Source organism: Hevea brasiliensis, chromosome 3 (genome assembly GCF_030052815.1).
Source record: "Hevea brasiliensis isolate MT/VB/25A 57/8 chromosome 3, ASM3005281v1, whole genome shotgun sequence".
Lineage (NCBI taxonomy): Eukaryota > Viridiplantae > Streptophyta > Magnoliopsida > Malpighiales > Euphorbiaceae > Hevea > Hevea brasiliensis.
The window spans coordinates 99,804,758-99,820,641 of NC_079495.1; the positions used below are offsets into that span (position 1 = coordinate 99,804,758).

Here is a 15,884-nt window from a genome sequence, read left to right on the forward strand (position 1 = left end):
TATCAGAAAATTAACTGCAGAAAATAACCAGATTAATTAGTAAATGTATCATGTAATTAACCAAAATGATTATGGTCTTTTAATCAAATTGGTCCTCCCACTAACTTAGCGAATCCTACACTTCCAAAGTAGAAAACGGAAATCCTAGTTGGATGGATTTCTAGTGGGTGATTGAATTCTTATAATTCTATTGATCATCCTCAGGTACATCCATTATTGGAATTACAATAAACTATAAGTGAGCAACTCCTTGCCCATCACATCTCATGTGAGGTTCAATCCTTTACCTAGCCCCTAATGCTCAAAATCTCAGGTACATCCATTATTGACTTATCTTGCATTAGTTAAGTTGATCCCATTGAGCCAGTAATTATGTAAATAATTTTAATGTCCTCAGGTACATTCAATATTGGCCACCAAACCATTTACATATTTACAACATCTCATGCTTAACAATTATTCTTAAGAAAATCTCTTAAATTAATTGCATCTCATGCAACTATTTAAAATTTCTTAAAATAATTGTCCCAATGGAGGGCCTATGTTATAATTACTTTAATTATAGCATATCCAACTTAATCATTTGTTTGGAAGATTTTATGGTCATTCTAATTACTATTAAGGTCTCACTTTGCACATTATCCATTTAGCATGCATATATCATATAATTGCATACATTTCCATACATCTCATGCATTCATGGATAAGCAGTAAATATGGTATGATCATGGACTTTCTAAGGGATTCAATTCTGAGCCACCAAGAATTGAATCAGGGCATTCCTAGGTGCATTTCATTCATTCATTTTACAAGAGTTGCTGAAGGAGTACATAATCAACACTTGATCTTGAATTCCTCCCACTGGTCCCACCAATGCTCTTGACCTCCTTGAACTTCTTGCAATCCAATATTACATAGTAATCCTTGGCATACCAAGACGAATTTACAAGAACTTAAATAAATGAAATTACAACCCAAAAATTATTACAAACTTAATAATACATACCCAAAATAAATTAAAATTAATTAATTAATTTACAATCCTAAAGAAACATAAAAGAAATAAATCCAATCACATTGGTTTTTTATAGTCCATGATCATCCATCATGCATATAACTATTTAACAATTAAATAAAACATACATACTTAAATTAAATTGAATATCTCATATTCAACTTAAAAATCCAGATTTGAATATGATTCAAATAAATTTAAAAATTCAGATTTGAATCTCATTCAAACAAATTTGAAAATTCAGATTTGAATCACATTCAAACAACTTCAAAAATTCAGATTTGAATCACATTCAAACATTTTTTAAAAAAATCAGATTTGAATCACATTCAAACATTTTTTAAAAAATCAGATCTGAATTTTATTCAATCAATTTTAAAAAATCAGATTTAAATATGATTCAAACAACTTTAAAAATTCAGATTTGAATCACATTCAAATAACTTTTAAAATTCAGATTTGAATCATAATTTAATTGTGTGATTAAAAATCCTAATTAAACATTTTAATTAGTCATATGATGAACCTTTCATCATGCAACAATTGCAGAATTTAATAACAACCATGCGCACCATGATCTTCCAAAGCCATGCGCACCATGTTGGAGTTCATCAAGCATGCCGCCACACCTCTTGATCCAACTAGCAATGGATCAATCATCTCATGATCAAATCACACAATTAAATCATATAATAAACATCTAAATGGCAAATATAGTGGCTCTGATACCAATTGAAGGAATGGAAGCGTGAAAAACACAAGTTTATACCATTGAATTCAAAAATTTTCACCTAGGGTCACATGCATCATGCAAGATTTATTTTTATCTATTTAATTTCAATGATAAACAACATATTAAAACTCTTTTAATATGTTTTTGGATCTGTATTTGCCATTTAAGATTTTAAGATTAATCAGATTAATTTTAGAACCCTAGATTAAATCAAGAACGATTACACTAACCTCTTGATGCAATCGCAATGTCTCGCGCTTTGAGATTCGTCTTGAGGACACGGATGTTGTCTCTCTAGCTTGTCCACACCAAGAACACCTATGGCAGCCCTTGAACAACTTCTAAAGCCTTTTCTATTAATTAGAAATTCAAGTTCGCTTTTAAGAGATTAGAGATGTAAACAGGACACTAGAAACAATTTCTAGTGTTCTTAATTCAAGAGATTGATGGCTAATCTCTTTGAATTGATGAGAGATGAAGAAGAATAGAGGGAGGGCTGCAAAATGGCGTGACCAAGGAGTGTGGCTGCTGGTTGTATTTTATTTCTCATAACAACACTTAAATAGCTAGGTTAACACATTAAACCCTTGCCACATATGTGAACCAATCACATTGTGCCAAGTGTCAAACCTATATGTAATCTTGATTTTAATCATCTTACATGATTAAAAAACATTTGGCAAGTTTATGTGTTATGCCATGTGTCACCATCTCATGGTGCCACGTGTCACACTGCAAAATGACCAAAATGCCCCTATGTCTTAATTTTGAGTTCTCAACCCAAAATAATTATTTTTCTTCTTCTAATTAATTTATATCAAATATAAATTAATTAATTAATCTCTATTAATTAATTTCTCATTAATTAAATTCATATTTAAACACTTTAAATATAAATTTAACTTATATTATACATCCAATAATCTAGATTTGGTTTCAAGTCATGTTAGGGACTTTGCAAACTAATTGCAAACCAAACCTATTTAATTAATCAATTAAACTTTTAATTAATTAATTAAATCATATTTAATTAGATGATAACTTGTGTATATGTGTGACTTACTAGACTCATCACTAATTGGCAATGAGACATGATATCAACTCTTAATATCATCAGAACTCTTTCTTAACATCAATGATTTCTCTAAATCATTTCATGAACCTCATAGACCATGGTTAACACCTAGCATAGCATGCCATGGCCACCCAATTAGTAATAAGGTTTACCTTAAATGAACCTATAATCATATGTTACCATGCACTAGAATCTCTGCATTACAAAATCCCAACTCAAGCCGAGTCATGGTTTATGTCAAACTCCATTTGCTATGAATATTATGTTCTCTTTTAATTCCAGTTCTTGATTAAAAGATTTTCTCATCGTAAACTCTTTTCTAATAAATCTATCTGTCTGCCAGGAACTTGAAACATCAAGAACAATTAAATGAACATAGGATTTTATCTCTATTTACTTAGAGGAACAGATTCTATCTTGATCAACACCTACCTCCATATATAACTAGTAGGAGCCAACACATGCCCATATACCCATACATAGTACAAGTATGAAACAGTATCAAACTCAAACTACCTATATACAAGATAACTGTGCTATCTCAGGTCTAAAGATTATATGCACTGATATGATTTATGACAAAACATTGACAAGAGTAAACTCCATGTGCTTGTCATAAGTGTCACTGGTTCGGCCTACTTATCATTTATAAGTGCCTATCATGTTTGTTATATGGCATGAGACTCACCATTCCATCTTATTTATATCTCATATAAATAACTTGGGAACAAACATGAATACAATCTTTCTGGATAAGTCATGTCCTTATTATGAAGTATCCTCGATTGTGAACCTATTTATGATACTTCGTGCTAGAAATATTGTCACTCATATTCTTAACAACTTAAGAATAATATTTCTAATAAAATATCAATGGACATTTTCTATTACACATAAATATATTATGTAAACGGAAAAGTGAAAATGCCTTTTATTAATAAAAATATGTACAAGATACATACTAAATGATATGCTCTAAGGCATACTACTAACAACAACCTCCCATGTTATATGGTAGTTAGTGTTGGGCATTGAAGGAGTCGTATGTGTCTAAGCTAAGAGTTGTGGAGATGAGAATGTTAAGGTGAATGAGTGGCCATACTAGACTAGATAAAGTCCGTAATGAGAATATTAGAGAAAAGGTTGGAGTGGTACCAATTGAGAATAAGTTGAGAGAAGGGAAATTGAGATGGTTTGGTCATGTGAAGCGTAGACATACGGAGGCTCCAATTAGACAAGTAGAACACATTAGGTTAAAGGATAGAAAGAAAAGAAGGGCCTAAACTGATTTGAATGAGAGTAGTATAACATGACCTAGAAGTACTACATATTTTCGAGGATTTAACCCAAAATCATTTAGAGTGGAGAAAGAGAATCCATATAGTCGACCCCAAATTTTTTAAATAAAAGCTTAGTTGAGTTGAGTTGAGTATTAAAATTATTATTCTATTTTAATAATTACATATTTTTTAGTAATTTTAATAAATTAAATTATTATTAAATACTTTTTAATTAAGTATTTAAATTATTTATTAAATAATTAATTATTTATTTTAAAATTAATTTATAAATTAAAAAATATATTTTAAATTAAACATTAAAAGTGAGTAATCAAATAAACACTCCGTATGTGTTTTGGCACGTGCGCCAAAATAACCAAAGCTTTCCCCTTGACAAAATGCATCACTGCATGCGAAATAAAGACACCAAACAGGCCTTGTTCAAGCCCAAAACTTGACTTTTGTCCACTAATATTACCCATAGAAACCCTACCGAGCCTGATATTGGAGAAAAAATGGTTCCTATATAAGCAGACTCTGCCGCCGTACAGAAGGACTACAACCCTAGCTCTCCATTGAGCTCCGTCATCCTCTTTTATAGTCTGCTTCACACTCTCTTATCTTTGACAAACCCTATCTCTTACCTTTTCCTCGCCGTCAGGTTTTCAGTGGGTTCTGCTTCCTTCTCTGATCGAATTGCTCTGCTGTTGTTCTTTAATTGACTCGAAGTCGTATCGCTGGTGATTAAGTGTCTTGAAAGTTATCGAAGCTGCGAAACGATGTCGGACGATGAAAGAGAGGAGAAAGAGTTGGATCTCACTTCTCCTGAAGTAGTCACCAAATACAAGAGTGCCGCTGAGATCGTCAATAGTAATATTTCTCTGTCTCACAGTACATATGTTTATAGATTACCCTTTATGCATATACGCGTGTAGCTAAAGTGTATATACAATTATGCACTGGTTTTGTCGTTTCATGTTGTACGAATGTTAATCTTTTTTTTATTTTCAGCTTTTGTTAATATTGTAAGAGTTGGTTTCACTGGATGTTTCTGTGTTCAATTGAATTGGGTTTTATTTGATAGTTGAGTTCGGATTTGAAGGTGTAAACTTTTTGCAGAGTCGTTGCAGTTGGTCGTATCAGAATGCAAACCAAAGGCTAAGATTGTTGACATTTGTGAGAAGGGAGATACATATATCAGAGAGTAAGTCACCATCTCTGCTAATGGGACTTATATATTTCACATAAATATATCTGTTTAATATGATTGCAAGCAAAATATTTATGGGTCCCTTTGTGTACAAAGGCAAACAGGTAACATGTACAAGAATGTGAAGAAGAAAATTGAAAGAGGAGTTGCCTTTCCTACTTGTGTATCTGTAAACAACACTGTTTGCCATTTTTCTCCACTTGCTAGTGACGAGACAGTGCTGGAAGAAGGGGACATGGTGAAGATGTAAGCGTATTCGAAGATATTTTAATGCAATTATGTTTATTTATTTTATTAACATTCTCGGTCAGCTACTTCATTATGGGTTCTTATTGGGTTGCAGTGATATGGGATGCCATATAGATGGGTTCATTGCTGTAGTGGCGCACACCCATGTTATTCAAGCAGGACCAGTGACTGGCAGGGCAGCTGATGTTATTGCAGCAGCAAATACTGCTGCTGAAGTTGCCTTAAGGCTTGTAAGGCCCGGAAAGAAGGTAACTTACTTTTATATATGGAAATAGCTCCCTGTTTCTCAACTTCTTCTTCTGCTTCTTGTTCTTTAATCCATGTGGGTGCTGATTGTGGCATCTTGTTGTATTTTTTTAAAGATATCTTGTTGTATTTTTTTAAAGATATCTTGTTTATTCTAATTTCCTTTCAAATGTCGTGCTTTCATTTCGCTAAGCATTGTTTTCTTTCCCTCACATCCAAATCTGTTTTTGGTATTTTGGAAAAAGTTTAATTGTTTGTGGAAGTTGCGTTCGTTGTCAATGTCTATGGTTCTGCTAGAGCAGTAACTCTGGAATGAGTGTTTGTATGGTTTATATTGTCTCACATATTTTTCTTATCGTACTAATGGATAATCGTTCTATCTTCCTCTCTCTGTGAGATCTTGTCCCCTAAATGATGATTTTTTTTTTCTTGATGAGCTATGGATTAACATCCAAATGAAGCATTTGTCATAGTTACTCTGATAGGGGAGTTTTTCATTGCATTTAAAATCAAGAACTGTCTCCTGCACTCATTCCAGTTTTTCAATGTACTCAAAATCTAGAATTGTATGAACATCCCTCAACCGTTTTAATGGGCCAAATAGTTTTGTTTTTAGGTTGGGCTGCTGTTAATTCCAGGGCAATACGCTAGGAATTTTAATGTGTTCATGGTGGAATTGAAATGAGTCTTATTCCTTTTTCTGTATATTAAAATACAATATTAAATGGTTACTAAAACTTTTTTCACTCCTTTCTTTGTTGGTACTCTGTGAGTCTTATTAGGCTACAGAATAAAGGCAGTCAACACTAAAAATCATTACCCTTCTTCTAGTAGGCCTTGAACTCGAGACATTCAAATTAGAATTTACTAGTTAAAACGATTTGAGAATTTGAATATGGGCAGCTTTGCCGAGGTGATCAATCATTTGTTGATTTCCTCTTTTCCCTGTTGCCAAAATCATTTCTACCATATATGGCTGTTTTAGGTTGATACATCTTTTATTGGATTACCTTTTGCCTATATATGCTGACATCTGTACAATCATCAAACAATAACCGATTAGTATCCTTTAGTGATGTGATACATATTTTGGTAGTTTTGGTAGTTTTTTTTTTCTTTTAGTTTGTGATGCATATTGTAAGTGCTAATTATTAGTACTTTTTAAATGTATTTATTTATAAGCTTGAATGATTGATAGAATCTCTTTTTAGAAGCTTCATTTGGGTAGATAGTGTATGTTATCCTTTTATCTCTACATGATGAAAACTATGATGGGCTAAGGATTAAGCTCCAGTGAAGCTTGTTTAGTCATAGTTACACTGATAGAGCATCACACACACACACACACACGCACACGTTTGACACACACACACACGTTTGACACACACACACACACACACACACACACACACACACACACACACACACACACACACACACACACACACACGTAAGTTTGACACACACACACACACACACACACACACACACACACACACACGTACGTTTGACACACACACACACGCACACACACGTACGTTTCACACACACACACACACACACACACACACACACGTACGTTTGACACACACACACACACACGTTTGACACACACACACGTTTGACACACACACACACACACACACACACGTTTGACACACGTTTGACACACACACACACACACACGTTTGACATACACACACACGTTTGACACACGTTTGACACACGCACACGTTTGACACACACACACACGCACACGTTTGACACACACACACACACACACACACGTTTTACACACACACACACACGTTTGCTTTCATGTTTTTCTTGTGTCTGTCCATTTCAGCATCTTTGTCTATTTTTCTCTTCTTGTTATCAGAGGCACACACACACACACACACACACACACACACACACACACACGTTTGCTTTCATGTTTTTCTTGTGTCTGTCCATTTCAGCATCTTTGTCTATTTTTCTCTTCTTGTTATCAGAGGATTCTTGTGCACCATGGTGATACCATATCAATAGATTGGCAAGGAACCTTTTTTTTTTTTTCCTTTTTTTTTTTCCAAATATTTTGTTCTTGCCCCCTTCCTCCACCAACCAAAATCATAATTTCTCTCTTTTGAGTAATTGCTGCATATTTTAGAATTAATAAAGATTCTTGACAAGTTATGTTATAGTTTCCCTAAATGATGATTACTTTTTGAAGCCATGGGCGAAAGTCCATATGAGGCTTTTTGTCATAGTTAATTTGATAGGGAAACATTTCGTTTCATTGTTTCTTATATGTTTTTTCTATTTGGTTGTCTCTTGGGAGGCTTTAGTTCAATCTGTAAAGGATATGGTTGGATTAGTCTTAGGTTTTAGTTAAGAGAAGTGAAGAAGTAATTTCACTATCAACTAATTTATGATTGGGTAGAAAATGCCTCCATAGGGCCTATGTTGAGAGAAATCAGTAAGAGGCTTGTGTAATAATAGAAAGGCAACTTTGCCGAGGTGATCAGTGCAATGTTGATTTCCTCCTTTCCCTGTTGCCTATATCATAAATGTCTGTGGTTGATTGCTTGAGACTAATCTATCTACCATTGGTGTGTTAAATCAACTATGGCCTAAATACATTTTCGACTAAGTTGTTTACAATTATCATGCAATTAAGTAGCAATCTGTCTATTTATAATCATAATGATATAGATTGCTACTCAATTACATAGTAAGTCTGTATTTTAAATACTGCATTTTTAGTTGAATTTTTGCTATAGTTGCTTTAAAACTATAGAACTGGGTTCTTTATACTGTTTTTTCCGCTTGGACCCAATCAACATCATTTTGGGAGTGAGTAGAAGTGTCATACGCAAATCTACATCCAATCTTAAACATTCTTAAATGTGTCATTGTGGTTTCCTTATATTTTTGGGGATTACCCCAAACAGCCATTTCATGGTTGTGCTAATGCATGGTGCTTCTTTGTAACATAGGGAGGGGACTATACCAGCACATGTGTGCACAAAATCACAGAAAGGGGACTAATTTGTTTTTTCTTTGTCATTTTAACTATCCTTATAATTGTTCACTTATCGTGAATTAAGTTTATTCTGTTATGTAACAAGTTTGTTCATTAAATCTTCTTTTGTGGCAGAACAAAGATGTGACAGAAGCAATTCAGAAGGTTGCTGCTGCTTATGACTGTAAAATTGTTGAAGGTGTTCTTAGCCACCAACTGAAGCAGTTTGTGATAGATGGGAACAAAGTTATATTGAGCGTCTCCAATTCAGATACACGGGTTGATGATGCTGAATTTGATGAGAATGAAGTGTATGCAATAGATATTGTTACAAGCACAGGTGAAGGCAAGGTAATTGACTAATTGTGGTGTCAGTGTCAATTCAACTCATTCTATTATCACATTACCATTTAGATCCTTAAAATTTCTGTTGCATTGTTTTTGCAGCCTAAGCTGCTGGATGAGAAGCACACTACCATTTACAAGAGAGCTGTGGATAAAAATTATCACCTGAAGATGAAAGCTTCCAGATTTATTTTCAGTGAAATTAATCAAAAATTTCCTATCCTGCCATTCACTGCCAGGTTTTTATTTTTTTACATTTTTATTTAACTCTGTTATTTTCTCTTTTTCCTTCTTTGTCCCTGCATTCATGTGAGTTTTCTATATGAATAGAGCTTTAGAAGAGAAAAGAGCTAGACTGGGATTAGTGGAATGTGTGAATCATGATCTTCTACAGCCATACCCTGTTCTTCATGAGAAGTCTGGTAAGAACTTCTTCCCTGTCAAGAAATTTTGTTGGAATTAATTGTTTTGGTTGAATGACAAGGGGAAATTGCAAGAATATTTATGCTTGAGCATTGTTTTTGCAGGTGATCTAGTTGCTCATATAAAATTTACAGTTTTGCTAATGCCAAATGGGTCGGACAGGATCACATCTCATCCTCTTCAGGAGTTGCAGCCCACCAAGACCATAGACGATCCTGAAATCAAGGCCTGGTTAGCTTTGGGTACAAAAACAAAGAAGAAAGGTGGTGGAAAGAAGAAGAAAGGTAATTGTAGATAAATGAGCAAAACCGTCTACAGTTGGTCTAAAAATATGCTTAAATTTTCTCTCAATCAGTTTGCATATTTGTTTACGGAATCTAATCCAATCATCTGAGTGCTAATTTTGTTGTATGTTGCAGCTAAGAAGGGTGACAAAGCGGAGGAGTCGACAGAAGCTGAGCCTATGGATGCAACAACAAATGGGGATGGAGCCCAAGAATGAGGATTAATATTTTCTGCCCTATATATATATATATTTCAGTTTTGGCAGTCTGTTCATTGTATCTGGTTAGTTACGAAATGATTTTTAATGGTGTCTTGGACATTGATCCCAATTGAAGTTCCCTGCATATTCGATCTCATAAAACCCTCTCTATTTGTGCATGTTAAACGTTGAATGACAGTGGAGAGACAAACTTAGGCTCCAATAAACATCTCAGCAAGTCGTATTAGACCTCATCCATGTATTTCGCACCAGATAGTGCTTGGGCTTGATTAGTGTTCATCTAACGTGGCCAATTTTGGATTAACTCGCTTGTACCTGAATTGAAGGCCTGCCTGGAGAATTTTCGTGGCAGTGTAGCTTCAAAATTAAGCCATGTTCGTTCGTTTAGGCTATGAAGGTCAATTGCTTATGTTTTTTTTTTTTTTTTCTCCTCTTTTGGGGGTGGGGGGAGGGGGATCGAACTGGGGTGGTCTAGGTTCATTATGTCCATGCCACCACTGGAGCCAGCGGCAATTGGCTTCTTCATCTGTGATGACAACGACCTAATAGACCACCCCTTAAGCAAGATAATTAATACACGCACGCACGCACGAAGTCAGCGACCCAAATCTTTTCTTAATAATATTAATTAATTAATGTATACCATAAGAGCTACGGTAAAACTTCATTTGGAAAATTAATGCATGCCTCAAAAATATGCACTCCCTAAAACGTGGAAGACGCAAAGCTAGCTAAAATTTACTTCCCTGGTATCTGACAAAAACGTATTATGAATGATTATTTTTGTTTTAAATTTGTTTACTAAATTCATTATTTAATTTTGAAAATTGCCTAAAAAATAAATGGACTTGAAAAAGTTCACAAATGGAGCAGGAAAATCTATAAATAAGAAAAAAGAAATGAAGTAGGAAATAAAATAAAAGCAAATTACAGATAAATAGCGGATAAAACAGCTAGTAAAAAAATCAACAGATACAAATGGAAAAATTTGTCATCCCATTTTCTTCCGCTTTCGCAGGAGCCAAACAGGGTAGGCTAGAGAAAGAGACACCTCACACAGGGGATTATCTTTACACCTGTCACGCGCATTGCATTTTGGGCCCACAATGAATGCCTCCCTATCTCTCTCTCTCTCTATATATATATCATAGGAATTGCCAAAATCCCTAGCTTAGGAGCTCTTCTCTGCTCTCTCTTGGTGTTTCTACTCTACCACTCCCAACTCTCTCTCCCTCGATATCTCTCTTCAAATTAGTATTTTCTTCAAAGTTATAAAAAAAAAAAGGCGAGGAATGGCAAGTACTGCTTCTGCTGCCGATCCAGAGCACAACACTAAAGATAGAGAAGAGGACGAGAACGCACCTGCCGCCGATGATGAGGACACCGGAGCTCAGGTTGCCCCCATCGTCAAGCTCGAAGAGGTGGCCCTCACTACTGGCGAGGAAGATGAGGATCCTATCCTCGATCTGTATGAACTCCCCTTTGCCTACTATTTTTCTAGGGTTTTTTTTTCTTTCTTTTCTTTGGGGAATTTTTTTTTCAGTTTCATGCTTTTTTTTTTTTTGAAATTGTATTAAATCTAAATGCTTTTTTTTAACTGTTTGGGTTAAAAGGAAAGCGAAGCTGTATAGATTTGATAAGGAAGGGAACCAGTGGAAGGAGAGAGGAGTTGGTAATGTGAAGCTTTTGAAGCATAAGGAATCTGGCAAGGTTCGCCTTGTCATGCGCCAATCTAAGACTCTCAAGATCTGCGCCAATCATCTAGGTTAGACTCTCTTTCCCTCTCTTTAATCTTAATTGCTCATTTGTTGATTTCTGGGAAAGAAATGACATGCAGCTAAATCTCAAGTGTCCTTGGAATTATTTGTTTCTTAAATTGAAGATAATACTATTTGGCTGATTCTTATATTACAGCGATCAGCTGTTTTGCTATCATGATATAACTTTTGTTGCTGGAATGAAGCTCAGTGAAAGTGTTCACTCTTTCCTTCTCTGATTTTATTATTTTTTTTTTTCAGTTGTGCCATCAATCAATGTCCAAGAGCATCACGGGAATGATAAATCATGCGTCTGGCATGCCGCTGATTTTGCTGATGGAGAATTGAAGGACGAGCTCTTCTGTATCAGATTTCCTTCTGTTGAGAGTATGTATTTCTCAGATCAGTTCTTTATCTGCCACTGCTTCTAATTTCTAAATGTTGGCTTCAATATCTGTTTTCATTTTGCTTTTGAATCTATTCAATCTTCCTTTTTTTTCTCCTTATGCTTCAGATATGATGTTCGCCAAGAGAATTCTTGGATTTTGTGTTACTGATGTGCAGGAAACTTCTTATGCACCTTGCATTGCCTAGATTGTTGGAAACTGATGAGTGTCTATTGATTTGGAGAGAGAGAGAGAGAGAGAGAGAGAGAGAGACTGTAATGAAAATATCATAATAAAATTTGGATCTATTACAATGGATCAATTAGCATGCATGTTTTCCTTGAGGTGATTTTGGTCATGTAAAGTAGAAAGAAAAAAATGGGTAGACCTAAATTGACTTGAAGGAAGGAGAGTAGTACAACATGACCTAGAACATTACACATTTCTGAGGATTTAACCCAAAATCGTAAAAAGCGAATTCACCTAAATTGACTTGAAGGAAGGAGAGTAGTACAACATGACCTAGAACATTACATGACCTAGAACATTACACATTTCTGAGGATTTAACTCAAAATCGTAGAAAGCGAATCCATATAGCCGACCTTAAATTTTTTTGGATAAAGGCTTAGTTCAGTTGAGTTGAGTTGATTTAAAGTGATTGTGTCATCTGTGTTGGTCCCATCCTATGCATGCATGTGTATGTGCTTTAGCTGTTTGAAAAAAGTTTTCGATGAATAAAGAAGGAAATCTGCTGCTTTAAGTTTGTTGTTTTTTGTCAAGTTTACTTGTGTGTTGGATAAAATATTGGCAATTGGCTTCAGTATTATTACTATTTTGGCACTATAAACATACATAATATAATTTACACCTGTATTTTCTATCTAAATAATAATCCAATTTGTTCCGGCTCTTTTTTTTTGTTGGAGAGAATGAAGCTCAAGAGTCAAGAGTCATGAGTCAAGTAATTTTTCTCACTTTGGCTTTAGGGTTTTGAACATGATATTGCATTTGACAGACTATATCTAGTCTCCATTTTGCCTGTCTTCTAGTTTAATCTGTTGGCTATTGTATGTCTGTCTATTGTGATGTGGAATTAAATATGACAGAGTTGTGGAAAGATTTATTTCTTGTGAATCCGCTAACAATAACAGTATAGTTGGAAAATCATTGATTGCTGGTTTGTTTGTCGATTAAATTCCAAATGATAGAACTGTGATAGCTTGTTTTATGCTAGCCATTTCGATTGTGTGAATAGTTTTTCCTATTGTATTTTATTTGTTTTTGGTAATTTCTAGTATAAAAGGATACTTGTAATGACTGTTCATTTTTTCATGAGCAATGCTGTATGTGTATTTAGATGAGAAGATTATTCTTTTTTTTTGTTTGTGAAACTATGAACGGTAGCTCAGATGACTCCTCTTTCATGTTCTTGTTGAGATATTCAGTTGCATAATCTCTCTCTCTCTCTCTCTCTCTCATATAATGCAATTGGATTTTATATCTGTTTGTAATATCTCTCAAGACTGATTTCACATCCTATTAGATTGCAAAACCTTCATGGAGACGGTGCAAGAGGTGGCTGAAACTCAGGGAAAAAAAGAAGAAAGTAAAGAGGCTGCAGATGCTGCTGGACTACTTGAGAAGTTGAGTGTCGTGGATGGTAAAACAGATGAGAAAGAAAAGGAGGAGGGGCCTGTTGAGGCAAAGGAGCAGCACAATGAGGCTGAAGGTGAGAAAGCAAAAGCAGATGCCAAAAAGGAAGATGAAATTGCATTATCAGCGTAGACATGAAAGGATTTTAGTCCTTCTTGATGCAGCTTTTGGGGATATGTTATTTTGAGTGCTTAGTGGATGTTATTTTTCCCACAGGTTTCGGGGATTTGTTGGTATATGTTAACGGTATCAATTATTTTGGAAACGGTGGATGGCTTTGGTTTCTATTTTGGTCAGTTTGGGATTGTAATTTATAGAGTATCAGTCTTAAATCCTAGTTCTTTGGTAAAAATCCGGGAGAATATTGTATGGCAGAGTGTTTGCGAGGTTGCCAGTTCAAACTTACATGTTTCTTTCCCCTTTGAATTAGATTTTGGGTGGTTTGTGAAGCAAGAAATTGGGTTGATGCGTGGGAAGGGAGTAGGGGGTGAAGTGTAGTTTATTTTAATTTAGAATTTTTTAAAATTTCACAATCAATGGCTGCTTTTTCTTTTTTTTATTAAAATTATTGAAGTTGATAATTTTTTAAATGAAAAGATTTTATAGGCATCAAAATTAAATAGTAAGTATATTTAACTTTTAAAAATAAAACGAGTTCACATTTTCTTTTAAAGAAAAAATAGTTCATTTGTAAATGTTCGTATTTAAATTATATATAAAAAAAAACTGAGACATAAATCAACGATTACCTTTCCTTTAAACTAACTCATTGTCATAAAAAAAAAATTTCATATATAAATGAATTTTTACATAAAATAATTAGTTTATAATCTTGTAATTTATTTACATTCTATTGATAATTTTGATAAAATATTAGTATACACAATTAAGAAAATAGAATTAAATAATTAGTTTTGATCAAATAATGTTTGTACTTAATTTAATTTGATTTTTGTTATTTTTTAAAATAATCGAACTTAATTTTTAAATTTATTTCAATTCAAATTTAACTTATTAACAAGGCTCGTTAAATAAATTTATTAAGAAAAAATTATATTAATAATTATATTTGATTATATTATAAATAATAAACATATATTAATTTATTTATAAATATTGTAAAAATGATATATTATTTAACACTATGGTATAAATATTTACCGTTATTTATAATTTAAATTTAATTTTAGATAATTGGATAAAAAAAATCAAACATTTATATTAATAACTTATAATTTTGTGTGAAATAGTCACACTTTTAAAATTTCATACGATTGCATTCAATAAAGTGAAGTTGAATTTAAAACATTAACGGTAAATTACAATATAATACTTAAAATTTTATTTAATTAACAAATAAAATTTTAAATATAATCATAATTTAATACAAACGTTTAATATTTCTATTCAATCGATTAAACTTTATATTTAAAAATAAATTTTATCTAAAAATAAATTCATATAGTTTTACGAAGTAATTTTGAAAAAAAAAAAAAAAAAATATATATATATATATATATATATATATATATATATATATATATATATATATATATAGGTGAATTATAGCATTTATTAAATAAAATATGTATTTTACACTTTTAATTAGCATATATATTTTATATAATTAATGTTATAATATATGATAAATCAGATTTAAAATTTGCGAAGAGCTGACATATTTTACTTTTGTAATATGAAAAACTTATATAAATTATATGAAATTAATATCTTAATATTATATACCACATATTTTGATAAATTGAGCCTGCATATAATTTTTTTTTCAATTATTATTCATTAATTTTTTTAAAAACTCACCGATAAGTTTGAATTATAATTTAAGGGAAAAAAAACTCAATGTAATAATATTCACAGTTCTATGTTTCCCTTCGAGAGTAAAAATAAAGAAAAGAAAAAAAAATAAGTACAAAAAAATTATGTTTAAAACTAATTTATTATGAAATATAATATCCATTATATAAAATATACATACAA

At 32.9% G+C, this 15,884-nt stretch overlaps 2 protein-coding genes across 2 annotated transcripts; both read left to right on the forward strand.

Moving 5' to 3' along the window:
* Nucleotides 1-4,566: 4,566 nt before the first annotated feature.
* On the forward strand, nucleotides 4,567-10,229 carry LOC110662746 (ERBB-3 BINDING PROTEIN 1). Its single transcript, XM_021821847.2, has 9 exons — nucleotides 4,567-4,973; nucleotides 5,223-5,307; nucleotides 5,410-5,559; nucleotides 5,657-5,810; nucleotides 8,951-9,166; nucleotides 9,263-9,399; nucleotides 9,491-9,582; nucleotides 9,688-9,867; nucleotides 10,003-10,229. The coding sequence occupies exons 1-9, from the start codon at nucleotides 4,883-4,885 to the stop codon at nucleotides 10,083-10,085; spliced, it is 1,188 nt and encodes a 395-aa protein (XP_021677539.1). The 5' UTR covers nucleotides 4,567-4,882; the 3' UTR covers nucleotides 10,086-10,229.
* Nucleotides 10,230-11,241: 1,012 nt separating this feature from the next.
* LOC110662747 (ran-binding protein 1 homolog b) lies at nucleotides 11,242-14,343 on the forward strand. Its single transcript, XM_021821848.2, has 4 exons — nucleotides 11,242-11,556; nucleotides 11,702-11,853; nucleotides 12,107-12,232; nucleotides 13,777-14,343. The coding sequence occupies exons 1-4, from the start codon at nucleotides 11,381-11,383 to the stop codon at nucleotides 14,016-14,018; spliced, it is 696 nt and encodes a 231-aa protein (XP_021677540.2). The 5' UTR covers nucleotides 11,242-11,380; the 3' UTR covers nucleotides 14,019-14,343.
* The last annotated feature ends 1,541 nt before the right edge of the window (nucleotides 14,344-15,884 follow it).